At 42.1% G+C, this 26,429-nt stretch overlaps 1 protein-coding gene across 7 annotated transcripts in view; it reads left to right on the forward strand.

Moving 5' to 3' along the window:
* LOC125897062 (kelch-like protein 29) overlaps nt 1–26,429 on the forward strand; it is a 425,780-nt gene that overhangs the window by 234,248 nt on the left and 165,103 nt on the right. For all 7 annotated transcript variants that reach the window (XM_049590111.1, XM_049590112.1, XM_049590113.1 and 4 more), the window contains one exon: nt 7,384–7,908. In XM_049590111.1, coding sequence (XP_049446068.1) covers nt 7,384–7,908 — 525 coding nt within the window. The remainder of the gene's footprint in view (nt 1–7,383; nt 7,909–26,429) is intronic.

A 26,429-nucleotide genomic window follows, 5' to 3' on the forward strand; every position in this document is an offset into this window, starting at 1 on the left:
AGTGGACTTATGGGGACGTTTTGGTCAAGGCTGTGGTCCCAATTAGCTGCAGAGTGAGCGCTCCTCACTTTCATGCTGTTCTTTGGTAAGGGCAGCTGCAGACACCGAGGCAGCTGCCCAGAGGACAAGAGGCTTCTCCCGGGCAGGCTCTGAGATGTTGTTATCTTCTGCCCTCTGCTTAGAAGTGGTGACTTTATAGTTCACAGCAACTTTATACAATACAGTCTCTGGCTTTTGTTTGAGATCTAGTGCTGGCAAAAACATTTCTCATCCATCATTAGTGTAGTTAGCACACTTTGACTCAGAGGTCTAACTTGGCTTGTTCACTCTGTGAAGTGACTAGCCCCTTTAAACAGGTACAGTACATTAAAGGTACAGTCACGAAATAGGGGAGACAAAGTTGTCTCACCGTTAAACCAGCGTTAAAGCTAATAATAGCACAGAATCAATGCTTGTGTAAAAGGAACAGCCTGAGTGATACCAGCGTGAAATTTTGGTAAGATGTCATGATTGCAAGCCACCACGGGAGATTAAGGGTGCTTTCACACCTGCCCTGTTTGGTTTAATCAAACTCAAGTTCATATGCCCCCTCAGTGCGGTTCGTTTGGGCAGGTGTGAACACAGCAATCACACTCATGTGTGCACCAAAACAACCGGAGCGAGACCTTCTTGAAGAGGTGGTCTCAGTCGGGTTACAAAGGAACTCAGGTGCGGTTGGTTTGTGGTGAGAAGGTGTTCTGACCTGGATGTGAAGCAACTGCAGTCACATGACACATTGTTTGGGTTAAATATGAGCATGTTACAGTCCTGGAGGATTATTAATGTGCACCTCCTCCTGTACTGCCTTAATATGCACATTCAGCACATCCAATGCATCAAAACATTGTTTTCTAGTTGGAGCCGCGCCTCGTTTTCAAACTGTATGCTTTGACTAAAATGAACAATGACAGCAATATAGTCCACGATGAGCAGCGCTAAAATCAACCTGCGTAGTTGTCCCTCCATTGTGACATTAGAAAGTGTCACATTTATCTTGCAAGTGTACTCTTCTTCAACGTTTGCTTTACTTCCTGGATTTTTCTGACCAATCAAGAGCAGCTTTCTCACACAAGGCATTTGATCTGGTCCTCTTGTAAATGCTGCCGTGAGAACACGAACCAACTCTAGGCAATTATACAACTTTGTGACAAAATCAGTCCCTGATTCAGACCAAAGCAAGACAACTCTAGGTCTGAAAGCACACTAAAAAGCAGCTAGCAGCAGTTAGTAGCTAACTCAAAGAAGAACAGGGGCTGAAAATGTCCGCAAATTGGGAAACAATGAGGGTCAGGAGCTCCTGATCAGCCGCCATATAACAGGGACGATAAATGATTGTGTAAATGTTATATGTCACACCAGAGGCCGATGCTGCTGTGTTACATGTCACACCTCTTTTGCTTCAAAGATGCTGGCACGCTGTCTAAAACCACACACTGGAGCGGCATGATACCACCATTGATTGGTTCTGTGTAAAATTGCAAAGGCGGCATGAAGAAGGGACTATGTAGCGGCCCTGTAGCACAATCTCTGTGTTAAAAAGAGCAAATGTCACCATTCCACTTAACATCCTGCTGAAGCCTGTTCAAACTCTCAAACTCTATATGAGAAAAAAGTAATGAATAGTCGAATGTCTACTGAACAGCCAAATCTGATTCTACCAACGGGTACAACCCTACTTTGGGCCCTTCCTCACAAACTAGCACATCGTGGCTGGTACCCGGGGACTCCGTAGGTCTTCTCGTTTCATCACAAATGTGTCTCATGTAAGAATAATACTCACACAAAGCTTGTTCAAGTTGAAATTCCTGCTCAAAAATTCAGATTGTAGACAGCTGCTACTGCGGCAGCAAAGCATCATGTTCAAACATGTTTCAGTTGCCGCTACTGCCTGTGCATCTCGCCTCCTAATTATTATTCATGTATCAAACATATAGATCGCTCCGTGGATTAATTATTTATCAGTTTGATCAGTTACTCAAGAGGCATGCTTCTGTCGTAGAAACCATTGAAAGAATTCTTATGTTGGAAGGATGCAGTTGTGATAGGAGAGTATGGAGCTCCCCCGCGGTGCGCCCCCCTGCTGTGTGACCACCACCTCCTGCTGAGCAGTGAGGGTCTGGTTGAATTGGCCATGAACTTCTGGAGGTCTTATTATTGTGTGTAAGTGAACGAGCCCCCCCCGCCCTCACCTCCCCTCCCCTCCCTCCCACCACCACCACATCTCCCTCACCCACACTACAGCTTGGAGTAAAGCATGAGGAGAGTGAGATGTCACAGACCCAGCACACTGCCGCATATGACACTCAAATCCGAGCATAGTGTTGCATATTGATTTGCGTGTGTGCGCTATTTCAAACTGTGACTGGCGTTTGCAACGAAGCCAGCTCCTCTCCACACTTCACTGAACTGTGTTGCCAGAGAGTTCTCTGCCAACTGTGCCAGAATTAATCAACGGTTTCTTTCAACAGAAACTTCACTGTTGTGTCTGTTAAAGAAAGTTTGTCTTTGAAAAAGAAGTTTTGTTTCAACTTTAGTTTCTTTGTACGAAAATAGTTCAGTTTTTTTGATGCCGTGATTTCGGTTTTAAGCAAACGGTGGAACAAATAAATAAATGATAAGCGGGGTCTTTAAAAAGGGAGAACGCCACTTTTGAAAACTGTGCTTCTGGGATACATGACAGCAATCACGACCATACATTTATACATTTCATTTGATATTAACCTCTTCCACACCACCCGACCGTAGACCCATTTTTTACGGGGGAGCGAGGACCTATAGGGTAGATACAGGTCATCAGTATATGCCACATAGAAGTAGTATGCTCTGATGATTAATTTAAGATGCAGCTCAGCACTGTGTCAAGCCATAAATCTGTAATAAACATCGTGTTTTGGTCAGGTGCCTTATTAAACTTTGAAAATTTAGAGTGTTCAGGAGCTTAAAACATTCTGATAGATGCATATGATGGCCTTTTTCATGCTCAGTTATATCTCATACATTGTTGCAGCAAGTTTTGGGTTGATACTATTGGTTACACAGATTTAATGCTAAATTTAACCATTTTTTTCCATTCTAAAATTAATAAAAATGGCAAAAAAATCCCACAAAATACCACATTAATACACCAAGACCCTAAGAAACACCAAAGAAAAATCCATGCTGTAAATTAGGGTGAAGAAAAATTCACATTTTTGGATATTCCTATAAGAATTGAGAAACCCCCTTAGATACTTTCATGTACCTATGTAAGCCATAGATCGTCTGAATGCCTGAAGTCTGTAGTTTGTGTTTGTAAAGTTTCATGAGGCTGTGATTATCCTAGAGGACACAATAGGTCATTTTATACGGTGATGTCTGTTCCAAAAAATGGTCTCCCTGCAATAAAACTGCTTCAATGAGGACCACCATCATCACACATGAATATCAGAATCAGAAATATCTTATTGATCCCTGAGGGAAATTGTGATTTGTTACAGTCGCTCTGATGTAAAGAATAGAGAATTATAAGAAATAAGGAAAAGAGCATGGACTAGAAGTATGTAAATATAATGGAATAAAGTAGAAATAAAAATGTGCATTATGCTACAACGTTAACACTTGTACTTTAGATATTAAGAATAAATATATATCTTCACTGTGTGTGAATAAAAGTGGGCTCATTGAATCCACAAGAGTCTCAGCTTTACAGTCAGATCCAATTTATACAAATTCAACACTGTTCAGGGACCCCAGTATGCAGAGATATTCAGATACAATAGGTGAAAATAACACATTTATAGTGCATGAGAAAAAAACGGCATGGTTTTACCCAAAAGCTGCATGAGACTAGCATAAAGTGGGCATGCCTGTAAAGGGGAGACTCTTTGATTACCCACTGAACCCATTTTCATTATATTTGTAGTTAAGGGACCCTTTGTGAAAATGGCCATGCCAGTTTTTCCCTTTCCACAATTTAACTAAATTTACAGTGTTTTTTAACCCCCAGCCTGACAAGCGAGCTTGACGTGGTTGGTACCAGTGGATTCCTTAGATCCTATAGTACCAGATGTGACAATCAAATTTTAAAACCCACATCCCAATTAAAGGTGTCTACAGGTCCAAAATAAGTCTTAAAATGTCTTAAATGAAGTTTTCTTAAAGCCACTACAAGGAACTTTTAACTGGATATGCAAAAGTCTCTCGTTTCTGCTGATGTCTGTGCGTGACCTACAACAGCAAATGAGACCATCGGTGTGAAGATAAGCTATTTCTATATAGTGTATATCCATACCTTTAGGAAACTGTGTCCGGGTCCGCCCCAGGTCGCTTCCAGGACAAAACAATTTACGGCACTCAGACGGCACACGTCATCTTACCTAGCTGCTTACATTTATAGTGACTCTTATAAATAGGTGCTATTCCTCCTCCTCGACCCGACGTCTGCGGGGAGTTAAAATAGCAGCAATCATCGGGTAAAAGTTCTGTGAAAGCACTGGACTCACCAACATTCAGCCACGTCTCAGTCACACAGAGAAAATCCAATCCTCGGGAAGTCAGGAAATCCTTCAGGATAAACATTTTGTTCGCTAGCGATCTAGCATTTACCAGCCCAATCCTGGCAGGAGCCGGCGGGTCCACGGCGTTAGCTGGTCAGGGAGCCACACACAGAGGCCACAGGTTGCGCAGATTCACCCCACGCCAGCGGGGACGAGGAGAGCAGGGGCCGCGGGGCTGGCACACCTCATCCGGGCCGATGACAGGTGCCAGCCAGGCGTCGACAAGGTCCAGCGAGTGCCGAGAAATAAAGAGGCGAGGCAGCGTTCCATACTCAGTCCAAGAAGCCGTGGAAGTGCTCGCCAAACAGGCCTTCAGTCTTACCAGCCAACCGCTGCGTTTACCCCGGCGGCGGCGGCGCTTACTCCATAGAGGTGGAGCTGGGGCGCAGCAGAGGTGAGCTGGGATCCCCGATAGGAGCGGGGGCATAGGAGTTTTCCCGTCTTGTTGTTTCATTCATCCCCAAAACAAACACATGCGCGAGCCAGATAAGTGTCTTTATGACAATACGCGCTAGAGCTCATGGGAAATGTAGGCTTCAATCCGGCAAAACACTACCGCTTTTGTCCACAGGGTCGCCAAAATCAACTCAAAATGAAAGTTCCTTGTAGGGGCTTTAAGAAAAGGCCTTAAAAAGTTTTACAGGAATTCGGAATCAATGCGTCCTTTTTCAGGTCACATCACCACGAAAATGTCTCCAGCCTGACAGACCCAATGTGTTTACAATCACTGGACAGACAGAAGAATTGTTATAATAAACAGTATTTATGACAGCGGTGAGATTTTGTTTTCTTAAAAAGTCTTAAATTTAACTTGCTTATCTCTGTAAACACCCTGCAGCTACCACAGGCTCCGAAAGACATTTGTGTCAGGCGAGGACGCCGGTGTCACCATGGTGTAGAGGAGGTTAATGCAGCTGTTTCATTTAGTTAAACTTTGCAGGCAAGCCTATGAATGCATGTCAGTGTTAGGTCGTGATAATGACACTTTGTGTAATCCTTTTATTTTTTGCTGGTTAAAGACTGAAAAGGTGAGACACCCCAGGTGAAAACAATGGGCTGTTTTGCTTCCATAACATGTCTGCTTTCAGACTAGAGGAAAGATTATTATAATTATGCAAAACAAAATAGAGATAATGCCGTATTTGCATATTTAAACATAAAATTTAAAAACAGTGTAAGTGATCAGCTGCGACGTGTCACAGTACTATCTGTTTCTAGCTTCTCATTTTTGGTCCTAAAAAAATGTATGGAATTCTACAGTACATTCTCTCAAAATGAGTTTTCATACTTTGAGCCAAAGCTCTCCACTCCAGCAGCACTTACATACACCAAACTTTCCAGTTTTATTCCCATCTATATTCTGAAGGTTTGTACAGAGGGGGTTGGTTCATATATCATTCATAGCCTGATTTAAAGAACATTTTATTCCCAGAAACATGTCAAAAATTGATTTTTTTCATGGCTGTTGACAGTTTTTCCTGATTAATGTAGAGATAAAAAAAACACATCTAAGATCCCCTCAGTAAAACCTTTGACTCTGACATGTCAACAAAATGAAACAAGAATTTTAAAGCTACATTTTTCCAATGTTGAGATTTCTGTTCTGGAAATGTCTGCAAAATTAGTGCAGATTTAATTAGATAACGCCTCATTTGAATATCTTAACATATTATTAAAAAATACTTGTAATACTAAAAATAATAGTCTTACAGGAAGTAATCAACAGGGGACGTTTCATGGTGATATCTATGTTTAAAATTTTACCCTATTCATTTATATTGTCTCCCCTTGAGGACCAGAACAGATAAAATGTATGTATGTATATCAAATTCTGTTTAAAACTTTATAAGATGTGGAATTATAATACTAACCCATATGATTAGAATCCTTTTATCGAGCTGAGTTACAAAAGAAGGGAAATGAAATACAGTGACGGTGAGTTATGAACTGGCCTTTCCTCTGGAGTCCTCTGTTCCCATCCTCCTCTCTTTCTTTCTTTTATTCCCACTGTCTTTATCTCTCCCTCCCGCTCCATCCTCCTCAGCCCAAACTATTATATCAGCGGGGCCTGTATCATGAATAATGCGGGCTTTTTTCTTTTTTTTTCCATAGCTTTTTGCATGCTGTGATTTAGCCTTTGGCCCCTTGGCAGAGTGGTGGGCTATTTTTGGAGCCTGGACAGAGGCAGGAGGAGTTACAGAGACGAGGGAGTGGGAAGCGAATGAGTGAGCGAGGGAGGCAGCGATCCGGGCCAATATGGCTGCGTCTTCCCCAGCACACCCTCAGCGTCTAACGCCTCGGGGTAGAGAAATGATTGGCTCCGAGTGTCTGGGTAAACACAGACTCCTACACAGATAATGGTGTCGGATGCACCGAGCATGTATGCTCTCACATTCAGAAAAGCATTTGCTCATCTTGTAGCAGAGTAAATCTCTTAATCTTATTATGATGTTGATCTTGGGCGCAGATCTGTACGTCGCTTTGGATATTTTTTGTTTGATATTAAGTCTTGAGTCGAAAACAAACTTGGACTGAAGCGGAGCGGCGCGCTGACAGTTGTGGTGTGGAGAGGAACAGACTCAAGCTGGAAGCTGTCTTCTCATGCTGTTTTCTGTCTCTATTTGATCATCTAATGCCAGACATCACATCACTCTGGCCTTGTTTTTGGCGCTGGCTACGACTTACACGATACCACAAATCAGTCACACGATACAACTACATTTACTCCAACTTCCATGTGGTTTTATGGTTTAAATGTTGGATAAACAATTGATTCATCTCTTGTTTTCTCTCTTCTGTTTGTCTGTAGGTCCGACCTGGGCTGCGCCAGTAGCAGCAGTGAGCCAGCCCAGCCTCCTGCCCCACACCTACGCCCTCCCCCAGCCGCCTTCCTTCAACCACAGTGTGACCGCACAGTCACCCATCATAGGAGTAACCCCATCCATTCAGGCGCCGGTACCCCCGCAACACCCCCTCATGACAGCCCACTTCCAGCTGACGCCACAGTCCACCCAGCAGCCGCCCTCCATGGTGCTGAGCATGCCCAGCCAGCCTCCGTACCCCTCCGCTCAGCCCACGTCCGCCCTCGCTGCCCAAGCCAACCAGGTGGTTCATCCAAACCCTCACAGCGTGATGGGCAACGGCCACTTAACCTCTCACCCTGGCCTCATCCAGCCGCCCGCCTTGCCTCTGACCAACGGACAGGCGGCCGCAGCAGCAGCGGCGCAGGCTCAGCCCACAGCCGGGGACAATCAGGACGGTCCGAACGGGCTGCAAATGCTGCGGACAGTTGGCATGGGAAAGTACGAGTTCAGTGACCCGGGACATCCTAAAGGTAAGCACAGACAGCCTCGGCTGATGCACTCTGCAGATTTTCAGTGTTTTTTAGAATCACTTTCTTCCAGATATGGAACCTGTCACGGCTATCTTTGAAAGGCTAAATCAAAGCAGATCTGTTCAGCTGGCAACCTCAGCTCAGAAGCGAATCCAAGCCAGGGAGGTGTTAGGTATTAAATCAATGTACTCTCAGCTCTCTATTTCTTCTGACCTCCCCTTATGTGGGGCCGCACTGGAATGAAACACGCAGGCCTCTGCCCTCTGTCTGTATACCCGAGCAGTTTCGGATGCCAACAGTCATAAACAAGGCGGCAAACACTCAAGCAAGGGGTTGTTAAAATCCAACTTGCAAACAGAGCCAATTCGCTTCAAAGCTGCTCCAAGGTCGCAGCGAACGGAGGTGCACCGAAAGCAGCAGCGAAATGGCTGCTTCTAAAAACCTATAATACTGCCCATAGTGGATTCTTTGGCGAGAACATGTTGTACTGATCTCAAACTACCACACAACAGAGGCTTCTGTACCGTTGTGCACTGAAATTGGTTAAAAGTGTGTCAGGTTTATCCTTCCACTGCTGTCGGGGTGCAATACTCACCAGGCCTACTAAACACAAGGCAGGAAGAGCTTTCAGCCCCTGCCCTCGCATCTCTCCCGAAAATCGTTTGAAGCCTTGTTGACTTGCGCTGTGTTTGTGAAGGTGCTTCACAGCTCCAACTCATGCCTGAGTCTGCAAGCCCGTAAATTGGTGTTTGGTTTAACCTTGGAGTTTATGACGCAGGGCACTAGAAACAGATGTTCGCAATTCCCCGACCAATTTTCACATTTAATGAAGCTTTTAATTTAGGTTTAGATTGTTTTCTTTTTCCTGACTCAGTTTGATCAATAAAATGTGTGCAAATGAACTTGTAGATTGCAAAAAAGCAATTATTTTGGGGGACTGCCTGCGATACATCGGAATGAGACTGCAGGTAGAATTGGAAATGGATAATTAGACAGGCTCGTCTGCTTGGTCCGGCCTCTGTCGAATGAGGGGCTTTTTAGCGTCTTTGTTGGATGGACTGTCGCGATCCATTAACCATGTGCGTGTCAAAATTTATTGACCTTGTTCTAACAGGCCAAAGAAGCAAGAGTTTAATTGGGATTACAGTATTTATACAGAGAGGTTTTACAGGGAAGGGGGAAATGCTGCAGGATTGTTAAAATTCTGGAAACACTGTTGCTGTGATTCATGTTATGAGAAAGCTAATATATTCAGCTTGTATGGTTACAGTTTGTCAGCTGCTGTATTTCAAAGGCAGGAGGGAAAGCATCCCTGTGTCAATTTCTAGACACAATATACACTTGAAAATCTTGTGTATGAAGGTCAAACTGCAAATGGAGGCACTTGAATCTCATATCTCCTCAACCATTGTAGCAGTTTTTTTCATCTCAGCCTAGCATTGAATAGATATTAGTGAGGGTAACGTCACAAGAACAGTGGGCCTGGGTAAAACATCGAGCACCAGTAAATTAGCAGCAGTGACATCTCTTCAGCTGGCTTCTGAGTGGCAAGGCAGACCTCCCCCCCTTGACAGGGACACTTAACTTAGCAGCTGTAATCACAACAACGCCACCCTGGTCGCCCTGCCTCTCATGACGCTGCCCATTGCTGTCCTTCTGTCCCTGCTTTTCTGTCTTTCTGATAATCTGTCATTTCTTGCCTCTTTCCTCGCTATCCCTCGTTCCTTCTACTCTCTCGCACACTTCCAGAGGTCACAAATCCCAAGCTCCCTCTGGTCTTACGCATTCTGTTTTAAATCAATTAACACTGCATAGCAATGTGGCGAGGGTACCTACTGTCCTGCTGTAGTGGCATAGTGGTAAAATATGGAGGGTAAGCTCTTGCGACCTGCATTCTGGCTCGCTTCTGTTACAATTAATTTTAACCTGCTGTTGGCTGTTTTTTCGCTTAGAAAAAAAAATTGAGGTTTGGAAAAGAAAGGAAAGCAGCTGCGGGTTAGAGGTCAGTGTTTGTGCAGCCTTCTAATGGCTGAGGTGAGGATAAGAGTGTTGGCATATCTGATCCCAGGGCAGAGACTGTGGGTCGTACACATATCTGGCATTAAAGTCGGCGGCAAATGAAGTCCCAGCGTCCACACAAACTGAGAGACATGCTGTATTTCTTGTTCTTTTACTTCTCAGAAAACAAACACACAGGCTTTATTTTGTCCTCAAAAAGTGTATATTGTTAAAGGGGCGATAAAAACCCGAGCAAGACGCACAAACTGGACACCACTTTACTTATATAAGGTGAATCTAGACAGGGCTTTTGAGGGAAGAGCCAAAGAGGGGCCAGACTTTGCTTCAATAGCTGAATAATTATCATCCTGAAAGAGGTTAAAAAAAACCATATCCTAAAGAAATCTAGGCATTAAATGGAAAGTTAAATATTTTTTAACCTGGACCCCTTTTCTCATGTTTTTGTGTTTAAGTGACTGCAGTTTTTTAAATTGGTTCTGTATTGAACGACAGGCTGCAATGTAACCACTCCAGCCCTATGGACTGTAAATATACATCCGCTAAAAGTTCTATTTTTGCCACTGACCCAGAATGTTATTACAGTCAGTACGTTTACATGGACAATTTAATTCCACTTTCATTCCGAATGAAAGGCCATTCCGATTAAAAGTGCTCATGTAAATGGTCATTCCGATTGAAAATTAAATCCGATTAAAGGGCATGGTTTATTCCGTTTGTCATTCCAAATGAAAGAATTTCGCTCATTCTTCTTTAAGTTCATTCTGGTCTTTCTGTGCATGGTCGTTTCCTTGCCCTTCTGGCGTGATAATATATAGCGCACATAGCAACGGGCTGAGATAGAACAGTCAGACTTGTTGCACTCAACGGTTTCCATTCGCCAGAGCACGGTCTTCTAACTCCCCTCTTCGACCTTCTCCCTCCCTTCTCCTCCTCAACAGACGAAGCATTAGCAGAACAAGGTTGTTGTCGTACTGCTGCTTCAAGAATATAAGCAAAACAAGCCCCAAAATGTCACTAAGAACGGCGGCGTCAAGCATCTTGTTATTCAGAGCAAGGACTACAGTGTTTTCTTCCGGTAAACGTAAACACATAACATCCGCCCCGCCCCCTATCCAATCAGAAACCTTCCCTGCCTCAAACCTTGCGCAGACCAAATAAAGCCAATTAAACTGATCTCCCGTGTAAACCCTCATTCGGAATGAATATTTCCCATGTAAACTACCTGGAAAGACTTTAATTCCTAATGATTTCATTGAGATTTATTTCATTCTGAATGAGAAGCTATCATGTAACCGCACCTAGTGTCTGACAACATAATGGAAAGGATCCCTGGATAGACAGAGCTTTCTTATCAAATAGTAAGATCCTTTTTATTTAACCAGAAACAGCCCTGGAATCGCTATCACCAGACCCACCAGACTCCATTTAAAAAAGCAGTAATTTTATCATCCTAAATCGCACTTCAATCAAAGTCAACAGAAACAAAATGCAAGACACAAAACTGTCTTTGTTTGTCTGTTGCAACTGTTCCAACAATCACTAACTCTGGTTAAGTTGAAATCAACCCTGAATTCATTAAGTTAGATGTGGAAACATGCTGACTCTATATATAGAGTCAGCATGTATACATGCTAAAATTGCTGTTCATTTAAATGGAGTCTGGTGGGTTTGATGAGGGCGATTTTGGGGCTGTTCTGGTTAAATAAGAAGAATCTTATGCTTTAACAGAAATGTCTGTCTCTGGTGATCCTTTCCATAATGTTGTCAGACACTTTGACATTATTGGAAAGTATTTTTCTTTACCTTTCGCTGACCCAGCCTGCTTGTTATTGTGTCTCGCTCAAGGAGTAGTCTCGTTCTGAAATCTGACTTTTTCTCGTTGTCAAAATCAGCAAAATTTTCAGCCACAACACTGAAAATTTTTTAGGTAACACTCCAACATGCCAAACTCGTCCTCTCTCCAGCTCTAACTTATGTAGCCTTGCAAAAAGTTCTCTCCTGCAAGAGTTCAGATCGAGTGAGACTTGGTTGCACACAATGACAAGAAAACTTTTTTTTTTCTCTATAGGGATCATTTCCATAATGTTGTCAGACACTTAGAATAACAATCTGAGCCTGTCAGTGGCAAAAACAAACACGTTTAGTGGGCGTACATTGACGGTGTATATGGCCCAGAGTGGTTACATTGCAGCCTGTTTCGTGGCTGCTAGCTGCAGCATTCTCTCTCCGTACTAAAGCATTTTCAAACATTGTCGTCTCCATTACTCACCGAGACACAAAAACATGGGAAAAGAGGGTCCAGGTTGAAAAACACCTTATCTTTGAGTAAAAATGTGCTCACTGTTCTGTTGGGTATTTGAATAGCAAGAAACGATGCCGCCATATTTAGTTGTTAAATCCTGGTTGTGCATCTAACGTCAAAGGGTTTTCAGAAGTGATTATTGGACAAACAGTTTAAATGCTAAAGCCTCTACTTAAGCAATTGTGCTGCTGCATGAAAAAAGCCTGAGCCTCTGGACACAATGCCCGTGAGCGCTGATGTGCAGAGGAGGTTTTGTGGCTTTTTGATGGCAGAGGCCTGGATCTTGGAGGAGCTGACAGAGCTCTTCCCCCTTAATCCAGCCGCACAACAGGCCGCCGTGCGTGCCGGCATGTACGGATGTGTGTGCGGTTTGCTCGCACGCACAACTTCTTGGGTGTGACTGCATGGATGTTTTGTCAGATGTCAGCCTGGCAGCCTTAAAGCCAAACACCACAGTGACAGAAATCACACTCCGTGTTTGATTTGGCTTTGCCTTCAAAGGGAGCAATTTGTCTTCGCTCTGCATCAGTGGGCACATCAACAACTGTGTGCTCTCTGCTCTCCGTGGGTGTATGTGTGTCTGTGTAGGTATTTGTCTGTATTTCTGTTTACAGTATATAGTATGTGTGTTTGTGTCTGTCTGAGCAAATGCCATATGCTTGTGCGCCTGAGTTTGTGTGAAGATTCACACAGAGCAGCTTGAAGGCAGCTTTAACCTCATCACCTACTGAGATATGCCAGTCACCAGGCTGTGATCTGCCTACCTGGTTTCTCCACAGCAGGGCTTTCCATAATACCTGCCAGTCATAGTGTACACATCACACAACACACCTTCTTGTCGATTGTTAATTTCCTTCACACCGCCCACTCCTCGCTTATTTTATATTGTCTTCTCAAAAAGAGATCCACACCAAGCTTTCGAACACTTAAATAATCCATCCGCATCTGTAGCTCAAGCCAAAGCAATCACAACTGTCGGCACATTTTGTGAAATGTGGGAGTAATACAGAAAGACTGACATTGTTGTTAAAAAGGACAATAAAAAAACAAAAGACCGGGACACAGAGAGAGGCGAGAGGAGAGGAGATAGATACAGAGAGAGGGGGAACATGAGAGAGAGAGAGATGCTGAGAGCAGAGTCGGTGTGTGTCTATTGACCAAGTCATTAAAATCGATGGCTGTCCTGATGAATATCAGCCGGGGGAAGCTAGTGCCGAGCTCAGCAGGGACAGACTCGCTCGCTGCAAACGTGACCAAGCACCATTTAAAGGCGGCTCACGTCTGAAAAACGCATTAATATCAAACGGAAGTTATTATTTCCACATATCTGAGCCTATTTTAAAGGTTGCTGCTGTAACCTATGCCAGCCACTCATGTGATGTTTTTGATATTGTTTTCCCAGCTTAGCATGAACTGAGACGACTGTTGGCAGCTGTGTTGTGGTCCTGCGTGCGGCGCACTGTGACGCTGGTGCAAATAGTGTTTTTGTTGGTAAATGCCTGACTATAAGGAGCACGTGGAGCACAGTCGCTGCATGTGTTGGAAGCTTTAGTCGAGTTTGAAGTTTGGGGTCAGAGACAGATCTGTCGGGCCACCTGCTGCCTTACTGAGCATTAGCCGCAGCTCCTCGCCTCTTTTTCTCATGTCAAACATCATTTTAATGCTTCCTTCCACCTCACTGACCTTTACCGGTCCTGTTCTCCTCTCTGTCTCACACACACACACACACACACACACATCGGTAGAGGGGCACATATGTACACAGACAATCACATGCATAAATGCACACAAGGACGAAACACACACACACTACTATAAGAGGGAAGACACACATCGACGGCGTCCTCCACCGTCACACACATTCAGCAACACCCAGCCTTCTCTCTGCCCAGGAAGTTCATCTTCCAGTCAGCTCACATCAGCCATCATCTGGGGACCAAGCAGCTCTGGAGCTGCTAGTGAATGCAATTAAGATGCCTTGCTGAGTTAAGATCAGTGTTTTACTTTGCCACGGCGAGCCCCGGCGCAGCCTCACATCCAGCGCAGGCTCACCTCTCCTCTGCTGTGACCGTTTCATCTGCCTTATCTGCCTTATTCAAACTTGGCTCTCAATAAGATTTTAATTATGTATTCATTTTTGTTTACTTTTGGCCAAAGCATATTGGCACTGCGGCATTACTGTCCACTAGCATGTTGGTTCTGTGCACATTATGGCTGCGATATTACCAGTTAGTGAGGAAATTATAGATCACTAACTTGGTAAGATAGTGACTGTTTACAAAGCCAAGCCCTGTGTGTGCTGGTGCTGTTTATTTAACAGAGACTGGAGCCTGTTTTTGTGACACTTATCTCACCTCATCAAAGGTTTTATTGGAATCAACATTTAGTAGTTGCAGCTTTTCACCTTGTTACTGGTTTATGATGCAACTGGATTTGGTTATGATGCAGACTGCATAGATACATGTCTATAGGCTTAAGTAGCTATAGTAACTGAAGGTCCATTGAACATTTAGGGGGATTTAGTGGCATCTAGGATTGCAGATTGCAACCAGCTCAAACATCTCCTGGTTAGGATTCCTTTTGTGTTAATTTCAGAGGTCTTTTCCTCTCCAAAACACATACAACACGTGAATAAGACCGGTAAAAACACAGATTAAAGCAGTTTGACGTTACAAATCAGTGTTTCTCCTGCTGTTTGGTATGTCTCAGACGGGCCACTAGCCCTGCACCTGCTAATGTATGCTCACCTTATTTCTGTTCCAGATGTTTAGTAGGATTTTACCATGAGCTGAATTATCTGCAGAGGTCTCTCCTCTCCAAAACACATGGGCTAGGTGATTTAAACCAGTAAAAACACTGAATTAAGTAGTTTCATGTTATTGGCATGTGGAAGATGAGAGCTAGCCTGCTAATGTGTGCTCACCTTAGTCACTGCGACATTCAGGAGGTTTTTACTGGAAGATGAATTATCCACAGAGGTCTCTTCCTCTCCAAAACACACGGACCAGCTGATTTAAACCAGTAAAAACACAGACTAAAGTAGTTTCATGTTATAAATCTGTGTTTCTCCAACATTGTTTGGTATGTCAGGGAGATGGAAGCTAGCCTAGCACCTGCTAATGTGTGCTTACCTTATTTCCGAGCCATTTTTACGGGCCGAATTATCCACATTCTTCTCAAAACACACGGACCAGCTGATTTATACTGGTAAAACACCAAAAAAAGCTGTTTCATGTTACAAATAGGTGTTTCTCGTGTGCTTACCTATTTTCTCTTATGACTTAAGATTGAGATGTTCAGGAGGATTTTAGCATGAGCTGAATAATGCTCAGCGGTCTCTTCCTCTCCAAAACACTTGGACCAGGAGATTCAAACCAGTAAAAACACTAAATAAAGAAGTTTTGTGCTACAAATCAGTGTTTCTCCAACATTCTTTGGTATGTGGGAGACAGGAGCTAGCCTAGGGCTTGCTAATGTGTACTCACCTTGTTTTGTCATCACCACATTGAGGAGGTTTTTACCGGGAGATAAAATATCCACGGAGGTCTCCTTCTCTCCATAACACATGGGCCAGGTGATTTACACCGGTAAAACACTGAATAAAGCAGTTTCATGTCACAAATCAGTGTTTCTCCAGCTAGCCTAGCAGCTGCTAATATGTGCTTACCTATTTTCTCTGATAACTTAAGATCTAGACGTTCAGGAGGTTTTGCTATGAACCGAATTATGCTCAGCGGTCTCTTCCTCTCCAAAAGAAACAGCCCTGGTGACTAAAACTGGTAAAAACACTAAATGAAGCAGTGTCACGTTACAAATCAGTGTTTTTCCAATGCTGTTCGGCTCGTCGCTGAGAGTCTCCTAACTACGGTTGCTGATTTGAAAATGAGAAAATCCAAAGAGCCTTGTCTACAGCCAGTGTTTGATTTGTCCATTCTGGGCTACCGTCAAACAATATGGTAGACTCCGTGGACGAGGACCCGTTCCCTAAGTACATATAAACAGCTAATTCTAAGGTAACGAAAACACAATGATGCTTATTTTCAGAGGATTATACACTACAGAAAACATACTGTATACTGTATATTCCATTTCTGCCATTATATCCCCCTAAATCCCACAAACTGGACATTTAAGTGGACATAAAGCATACAGTATTATCCGTATTATTAGTGAGGCATAAATATTCATTTTGATTCAACCACAGGAATATACTGCAAGCATGACAGCCCGTTCAAACCAGTTATTAAAAACACAGTCAGTTTGTGATAGCCACACTGAGACCATTAATCATAGCAAGCACATTAATTAAACCCTCCCCTTTCCTTTCTTCCCCTTTCTCTGTGTCTCTTTTACTTGATAGAGTGCAGACGATCTGCACTTAGTCCTCACTGCAAATTACACAAAAGTACGCCTTTCACTGAGACAAATATAATACTGAATCTGATGTAAGAGTTGTAGGGTTTTTTTTATTTTTATTTTAATTTCCAATATGCTGACTCGGATGAGTGTCTGCGGAGTAAGCAGTGGTAAATTAATTAAAGTCACTGCTGTGTTGTGCAGGGCGATTATCTTCAAGCTATCCACATCAGGATTAGCTAAAGCAGAAGTAGGGTTTATTATGCTTCCAAAAAAGGCTTAACTTGGAATATGAAATGCATGGATTTTAAAGTGTGTTTTTTTTTTCCACATCCATGTCATAGCATTCTTTCATTCTAGGTAGCTCAAGTGGAAACCGAAAAGGAATTCACAAGAGCTGGGATATTGCAAATTATTAATGAGGTTGAAATTTATTCCAATCACAGTGAACTCAGTATGTGCAGGTAATTCTCTTAAATGAATACATGCAGTACCAAGGTGATATGCTTATGAGTAACCTTGGCACACAAGCCCATATGGGGCCCTACATATTAATGATATTGACTTAAACATCTCATTTTAGAACGGCAGGAGTGGTCTGGAGACTGCTGCGCTTGTGTGCAGATGTAGCTGAGCAGCTACCTGACGCAGTCTCTTTAACTTGGCTAAGGATGGCTTTCTTTGAGATGTCTAACTGTTTCTAGTACAGCTCCGGCTCTCAGGAGAGAGCGGAAAGAAGAGGGAGGAGGAGGAGGAGGAGGAGAGGAGAGGAAACGTGAGGTGAGCAGCGGCAGCGTGTCATAAGCGGAGGAAGGAAAGCTGCTCGCCCTCGTTCTTTCTCTCCCTCGTTATCGTATTTTAAAGGAGAGGAGCCCCGCCAGGAGCCCCATACATTATATCCCCCCACAGTTAATATAGGGACGGCGGATAGCTCATTAAGATTGATCATTCCTCGTCCACCTCATCCATGCAGAACGCAGCACCGGCTTCATTAATCACCGGGATTTCAAGATAAAGCTCAGTGGCGGCACAGTCGCAGGACCCGGAGCCTGACAGCCCCGGCTCCTACATGCATAATCACAGACGCAGTGCAGCCGAGGAGCAGCCGCCCGGCTCCCTGCCACGCTAGAGGGGGCACCACATCCACGCCTCCCTCCCTCCTCCATCCTCTCCTCAACCTATACTCTCCTCCTCCCCTCCTCCCCACCTGTCCTCTTCACTGCAATTGTCTGTCTGTTTCTTTCACTCAGCTCCACTCCCACTCCCAGCATCACCCCTCCCATGCTGTTGTCTCTCAGCATCGCCTCCAGCCCCCCCGCCATCCTAACATCCACCTGCTTCCCATACCCACTAATAGCCTCTGTTTTCTTTCCCCTTTCCTCTCTTTTCTTTTTATCCACTCGCATCCCTTCTCTTTATTCCCTCCCTCTCATCTTCTGTATCTTCTTCCTCATCGTACCTGCCACCTGTTCCACGCTCCTCTAACTTTTCTCTCCGCCTCCCTGCTTTCTCTACTCCATTGATGCTGGAGTTGTTAGCCAATTCTCTAATAGCCTGCTTTTTTCTGGCGGGGTAATGCCTGGGTTAGCAAAGTGGCAGTGGAAAACTTAAGAGAAGAAAGGATTAAAGAGAGAAAAAAACAGTCCTGTCATCCCAGATTGCTCATTTGCCTCTGACAGCTGGACCAAGTGTCAGATGGCTGTTTTTATCCGAAACGCCCAATCAGACAGTCTGTTTTGCTTTATTACCTTCACAAAAAGTCTGCACTTTTTGTCCAAAGCCGCAGCGAGCTGGTTGAGAATGGTAAGCACTTAACATTTTGTTAGTCCTTTATGACTCTTTATTGAAATCAGCTGCTGCTGTCTGAGGTTAACATGCACAGACGCTCAAGGTCCAATAGTTTGTCTTTCAAAGGCGTGATGAATGAAAAGTAAGAGCATTGTTTTCCTGCCTTCCCAGTTCAGTTAAATTAATTATTTTCTTATTAAATAAAACAACCGAAGGATTGAATTTCTGATTGTTTGCTTTAGTCATCATCAAGTCTCTGCTAGCACTTATTCATCTCTTTTGTAGTGGCAGAGAGGGATTGTGAGTTAAGGTCAGTTTCTTTCTACTGCCATTCTTTTTACAGATTTGTTTCTCTTTGTTGTTAAGTCTCGGTGACACTTTCTTACCCCGTATTGTACAACAAAATAATAAGCAGACAGACATTATGGCGTTTTAATGAATTGAACATCTTTGCCATTGACAAAGTTATATGGCTATCAAAAATGTCTGTCACCGTGCAAAATGAAACGTTTTCTAAGGAAGCCTTTAATAATAGACATATATTTTTATTATTGCTGAGCCAACAGCAGCCTGCTTTTCCTGGAGAAACAAGTCTTAAAATGATGATGTTTCTACAATGCTGTCAGTTTTTTAGCAGAGGTGAAAGGAGAATTCAGTTTCTTCACTTCAGTAAAAGTGACAGCACTACAATGTATAAATAGTACATTACAAATAAAAGTCCTGCACTTATAATCAGTCTTAAATGAAAATATGTAAAAGTATTAGAAAAAGAATGTAATTAAAAAAAAGTAACAAAAAAAGTACATTGTGTTAGCTGTATACCTGAACCAATTTCAACCACTGATGAGGTGCTTGAAAACCAGCTAACATTAGCTAGCAAACAGAGGAATGTAAACAGTTGTGTAAATACTTTAGTTTTAATAATATATAGATGGTGTGAATACTAGTAGTTAAATAATGGATAAATGGTTAAAATAGTTAGCTCAAGTAATGGATAAATGGTCGAAATAATTAGCTTAAGTAATGGATAAATGGGCAAAATACTTAAATTAAGTAATGAATAATGACTGAAATAGTTAGCTTAAGTAATGGAAAAATGGTCGAAATAGTTATCGCAAGTAATGGACAAATCATAGTTAAAAAACTTAGCTTAAGTAATGGATAAATGGTCGAAATACTTAGCTCAAGTAGGGCTGCCACGATTAGTCAACTAATCGATGATTGATCGACTATTAAAATAATCGGTGACTATTTTAGTAGTCGACTAATCGGTTTGAGTCATTTTTCATAGAAAATTACTATAAAGTACCCCAAAATACTCTTACTGCAGCTTCTTACGTTCAGATATTGGCAGCTTTACACACTCTCCCGTGACAGTGAACTAAAACCCTTTGGCATGAGTATGAAACAAGACATTAGATGACGTAATTTTGGGGTTTGGGCGAGACAGACCGACATTTTTCAACATTTTAACACATTTTTTGATGAAATGATGAGTTGACTAATCGAAGAAATAATCGACAGATTAGTCGACAATAAAAATAATCGCTAGTGGCAGTCCTAAGCTCAAGTAATGGATAAATGGTTGAAATAGTTAGCTCAAGTAATGGATAAATCATGGTTAAAAAAAGTTAGCTCAAGTAATGGATAAGTGGTCGAAATAATTAGCTTAAGTAATGGATAAATCATGGTTAAAATAGTTAGCTCAAGTAATGGATAAAGGGTTGAAATAATTAGCTTAAGTAATGTATAAATCATGGTTAAAATAGTTAACTTAAGTTATCGATAAATGGTTGAAATAATTAGCTTAAGTAATGAATAATGGTCGAAATAGTTATCTCAAGTAATGGACAAATCATGGTTAAAAAACTTAGGTTAAGTAATGAATAAATGGTCAAAATAATTAGCTTAAATGGTAAAATGGTAAAAAGGCGTAGTTAGCTAAAGTAAATGGTTGAAATAGCCTCGTTAGCTTAAGTAATGGATAAATGTTTGAAATAGCTAGGTTAAGTCAATGATAAATGGTTGAAATAGTAAGCTAAAAGTAACAGATAAATTGTTGAGATAGCTATGAATAAATCATTGAAACTTCTAATGTCAAGTTAAACATTTACAGCAAAACCATGAAGAAATATTGTAGCAATATCTACTTTTATATAATTAATAGTATTAAATAGTATCCAGTTTAAAATCACTTGAAGTGAACACATGTGGAACATGATGGGTTTTGTCAATTAAGGATTTAAGTTAATGTGACAGGCTTGTTAGGCAAAAAGGGTTGGGAATCACTGCTTTGTGTTTAAGGTGGATTTGTATTCTGTTTATAGTTTATTAGTTTCTAAGGAAAACTAGAGACCCATTTTAAATGTTTTATGTGTTTTTGGGTCCCATCCCAGTTTAAGAATACACACACACAGTGAATGTGTTGTATTTGTGATAAAGGGCGTGCACAGAGCTGTAGTATCATGCACTGAGTATTCGGCAGAGGTCTTGGACTGGAACAGTGCCATTTCCCTACATGAAACGTCCACTGCCCTCAGTTATGTGGGAGCAAAGTGATTTATGTGTAAAGTAGTGTCAAAGTGAATGGAGGTTACACCTCAAATGGGTCTGAGTCTCAAACACCTCGTGTCAGAGGCTATTTTATATGACAGGATTAATTGCCACAAGTCAAATGTCGATGTGTTATTCCGCACATCAGCCACGAAATAGGCAGTAATGCATTATCAATGAGGCCGAGTGTAAACACAGCAGATGTTACCAGGAAGTTAGTCAATAGCGGATGTTTCTCTCTAATGAGAAGGCATAATTGCAACGGGGAGGGAACTCAGTATCCAAAACAGCAGCAGATGTGCTGCAAGATCTCAGCAAAAAAAAATCCAGAAGAAGTTCAGCAGTATTAGCTCACTAATGTTCACGGTGTATTCACTTATCTGAATGGATAGTCAAACTTTTTCCTTACCCAGAAACTTTTAAATGGGTTTGATAATGCTTGCAGGGCATCTAATAAATACTAATGACAGGACCAGACATTAGCAAGAATGGCCCCCTTCTACAACTCATTATTCCACCGAGTTAGCAACAGGCTTAGCATGTGAAGATATATAATTCGTCTGTGACTTAGACAAATGATAATGGCCTGACTTGCAATCAAGAGATCTTTGCAGACTAGCGGTGCACTCTGTAAGCTTGATACACTTAAAGTCTTCCTTAGCAGTAAGATAGTACATGATGAGATGCCTTAACAGCAATATGCTGCTGCCCTATTAAGTTTACACAATGTGCTTTGTTGCTAGAGGCTGCAGCTATCATTATTCTGCTACAGTAGTCATTGTAGCCATTGTTCCCTTCTCTATCCGATACAGACATTGTTTTCTTATGTAATGCAGCTTGCTGGAGTGCAGGGAAAAAAAAAACGTATTATATTAGAGAGTTATACTTGGATTACAACTTTACAAGGACACACCAGCCATACATAAGCATTGGAGCATGCTGGACACAATCAGAATTTGTGGGGCAGCCCAGTCGTCTAATAGATTGTTTTCTATCCCTGGAGAGATATAGAGAAACAGAGAAGCAGATGGAAAGTAGGAGAGGAGGAATGAAGGAAAGGAGAGCAGGGGAAAAAAAATGTGATGAAATGCAAAGATTACTCGCCTGACTCCACCGTAGGCTCTGGGAGCTCATCTCAGGTGTGCAGTCTGCTGAGAAGACTCCCACATACAACCTAACCCCAGCACCAACCTTTCTGCTTGGGCTGCGATGACTTTCACAAAACTACCCAGTAAACACACATTGTCTTAAGGGGGAGATGTGACATTTATCTTAAGCTGCACTGGTGACATGGGAGTTTTTTATTTATTTTTGTTTTTCTGCGTGTGGTTGCATGGCCCTGCTGTTGAGGGTCAACTTGGAAGAAATGTGGCCCACGGAGGCGAGTATCACCCATGGGCAAAGCTTGTGTGGAATGTACACAAGCCAAACTCATAAACACAGTCAAGGTGTAAGTCAAGCAGGGGGGCTGTATCTACATTCTCTCACACATACGCTGGCATCTGGGCCCGACCACTGATACGTGCCTGGTTACTAAATGTGAAGGGTAGAAGAGTGTTTGGCACAGCTGAGGCTGTTGGTTTCAGGCTGCAGTCGGAGGCAGCGGAGGAGAAAGTAACTCTAAACTTTTAATTAGTACTTAAGTGGAGTTTGCACTTTGTTTTATGTTTGGTATATTTGCACTTTAAATACTCAGAAAGGTAAAACAACTTCACAGCTATCCTTAAGGAGGCTGGCACATAATTTCCGTGGAGTATTTTTTAACATTTAAAGGGCAGCCGTGTTTTGTATTTCCCTAATGGCAAATCTTCTCGGTGCCTTTTAAGGAGCAGTTCAAACTTTGAACTTTTGCTGTATTTATGGTCTCACTGTCATGTCAGCTGAAAAAAAAAAAAAAGATGTTGTTTTTATTCCAGTATAACCTGCAGAGCTGCTTCATTTCATCCTCCACAACAGCAGTAGTGAGTGTGGTCTTGTACTTGTCCCACTCACACAAACCTTTGATCAGCCACAGCACTCTTTGTCAGCTCGCACTTCTGAGTTGAAAAGCTGAAAACACAGCTAGTTGTTTATTCAAATACCTTACTTTTTATGCCACAGTAAGTTTCTACAATGACTGTGGTGGAGACCTTGAGGTAAAGAGCTACTTTGTGCTGTGTAGACGGATGAAAGTATTCATTTTTATAGTTAACGTTTTAAACTGCAGATTGGGAAGCCAGAGAAGTGCAAAATTTGAAATACTGAATGACTACATTTTGGACCTACTTGGCTTTACAACATCTGGATTATTGCTGTAATGGAAGTAGAGCTGCAACAACTAATCTATTAGTTGTCAGCTACTTAATTAATCACCAATTAATTCAATTTTGATTGAGTTTGATTAATTTTCTTTAAGAAAAAAGTCAAAATTCTCTGATGATATTAAACTGAGTATTTTTAGGTTATGGACAAAACAAGACACTTGAGGACGTCATGTTAGGCTTTTGGAAACACTTATTGACATTTTCAAAATGGGTCTGTTTTCATTTCCTGTTGAAATGTTTTACAGTGTGTCCGAAATTGCATACTGTGCACTAGATACCCCATTTGTGTCCTACTGTTCAACATATTTAATGTTAATGACAGTGGTATATATCTTTATGGACGCACTGAGCTTTAATTACCATGCTACTTCCTGAGCGCCCTCCTGGCAGTTGGAGACATAGACGTAACCATGGTAACCCATGCCAACCTAATCTCTAATTTCTTATTAAAAAATAATTTTAAATTGATACTATACCTACCAAAAGGAAATCATCTTCTTACACACTTACACTGAAATCAAAATGTTATTGAAGTTACAGAGCTGTCTGTTATGAACGTTGCCGTCTACCGCATTGCATCGTGGGATATTTATGCCGTCATACACTGGTGTGCTGTCCAGATGGAGGGCAGGCAACTGAAGCTGAAGACTACCAACACTGCACAGATGCCTAAGATTTGTGCCATTTAGTTCTGTTACAGTTGATCAAATTATGCAAAAAAACAAAGGCCACTTTAAGTGCAGAAAATCGTGGGACATGTAGGGTAGAAGTTAAGATAAAATGTCACTGAGAAACAACTGCAGATGTGGATTGAAAACCTCTGTCTTCATTCCAGAAAGCAGAGTCAACTAGTTTCAAATGCAGACATTAAAGCCTTAAACATGCCTGAAGTTGGATGTAATCACAATTTGCTCTGACAACTTCTCTGTCTTATAGCCACCACACAGATTATTAACAGCGTTTCACCAGAACTCTGGGAATCATTGACCCAGTAGGTAGAAAATAGTAGCGAATGTTAGCTTGTAACATTCGCCTGACAGCGATGCATCCATGTGAAAAGTTGAAATCTAAAAGACAGTTGTACTCAAGCACATTTGCTCAACTGGCCAAAATCAACACAGCAGTCGCTTCAATCGTGGACCCAATCACACACAAAATAGTCATAGTCATAGTCCACTTGAGTTTTGTATACTTTCATTGGCTTTGCGTGCATTTTTAGCAACATTAGCAACGTTAGTAACATTAGGAGATCTGGAGGAAGAGGTAATTTGCAACAACGATCATGTCCACATCGGGCAAATTGGTCAAGTTTCGGTCAAGGGGGTTGCTGAGCGAAAAAAAAAAAACTTACAAATTATGGCGAAAAAGTAGTTTCTTGCAACCCTAGAATTAAGATAAAAATATTCACAAATGAAAAAACACTTCTGGTTGCTGATAAGTAGTGTTTAACTTTTGATTTAACACTAAAAATTAAAGCCCTTGGCGCACTGCAGCGCAAGCAGACAGATGCGCGACTCAGAGCAGCATGTGTCACTGACACCAGACTCAGAGCGCAGCGGACCGGTGGAAAATGTCACCATCAGCGTTTTACATCAATAAAATCTATTTTATCATTATTTTGAGTCACATTGTTGAAAGAATTTAGTTGTCTGTGTTCAAGCAGGATAATAAAAAGGTCTCCATTCATTGCACGTCGAGCTTTCTATTTCCTTGTCGGAGATGGTGTTGCGTTCAAGGTCCCCCAAAAAAATGGGAGAAAAAAAAGGCTGAATATTCAATTTTCTTTTTCCCCCAATCGAATCCCGTGCCATCGAACAAAGCTTCGAAGCTTAGAATTTTTGGGTCAGCCCTACTATTTGTTTCATGGTAAGGTGTTGGACACCAAAAAATCTCATACTAGTGTACTAATTAGTATGTGACTAGTATAGTATTAGTGTGTTAGTGTACTAAATAGCATGTTAGTATGGAATTGTGGACACAGCTGTTGTGAATTACATCTGTGGACAGGAAGCAAGTATAGACCCAAGCTGTTGCCTAGCAATGCAGCTCCATGAAACGGTCTATAGACCGAACAACTTAGCGATTAATCAAGAAAATAATCAACAGATTAATTGACAATGAAGATAATCATTAGCGGCAGCTCTAAATGGCAGTAACATGCTCTGCTCCTAATACCGTGGCATGTTGGTAATGCCTCCTTATCACTGGCCCAGTATAAGTAAGAGTACAGTTGAGTTTTGTGTGGAGAGTTTTTATAGACAACAAGGTTTGTTTGGAGTGTTTTCTCCCACTGCCCGGGGTGATGAAAGTTCCAGTCAAGTGAAAACTCAGACTTTGGATGATGAAATGCCAGAATGGACAGGCTACCTGACTGAATGCCCGGAGACTAGTTTGATATTTGTTGCAGTCGTGCTGTCGTGGTTTAAGGTCAGATCTCATTCTCGGTGAGCGCTCGGAACAGGAGCGATCCAGTGAAACTGACTAACAAAAAAACCCACATTTGTTTGTGCTGATCAGCTCTCTGTTCTGTGTGTGTGAGAGTGTGACACACTCTTTAGTCGGTCCCATGCACAAGTGGGTGCTCCAAAGAACTTGGATGCTCAGTCAGCCTTCTCAAGGTGAAGTACAAATGAAACATAGTTTGCGCAGATGTTCTCTGAAAGGTTGCATTCATTCAGACCTGTGTCCAGATGATTTACTTCACTCAATAAGAGCTGTTTTTACACCAGGGTTTATAATGTGGCTAAGACAGCACGCTGGCCCTCGCAGTAAATTGTATAAAATAGTAACTTAGAAATTTAATTAAAAGGGAAGATGGAGAAGTGTTGCACACCCACTCAGTTCTAATCAAATCCCCCTCCAAGCATACAGTATGTTATCTACACCAGCCAGCAACATTGTTATTAGGATTATTCTCTTATGACATTGTCTTGCCTAAAGTCGAATGTGTGTGTAGTTGTGTGAAGGTACATTGGCATGTGTGCTTTGGTTCGGTGTATGCACAGCTGCACGTGTGTCTCTTTGCATCAGCGCTCGGGTGTTCTGTAATGAGTTCAGATGAATTACTCAACCCCGAGCGGAGTTTGACAATGACGTCCTCCATAATGCTTAAGCAGAATGTTTGTTAATCTGTGATGTGGCCCAGTCCACTTTTATAATTTCATGTGGCATACTGTTAAAAAGAAAAAACGAACGAAAAT

Source organism: Epinephelus fuscoguttatus, linkage group LG11 (genome assembly GCF_011397635.1).
Source record: "Epinephelus fuscoguttatus linkage group LG11, E.fuscoguttatus.final_Chr_v1".
NCBI lineage: Eukaryota > Metazoa > Chordata > Actinopteri > Perciformes > Serranidae > Epinephelus > Epinephelus fuscoguttatus.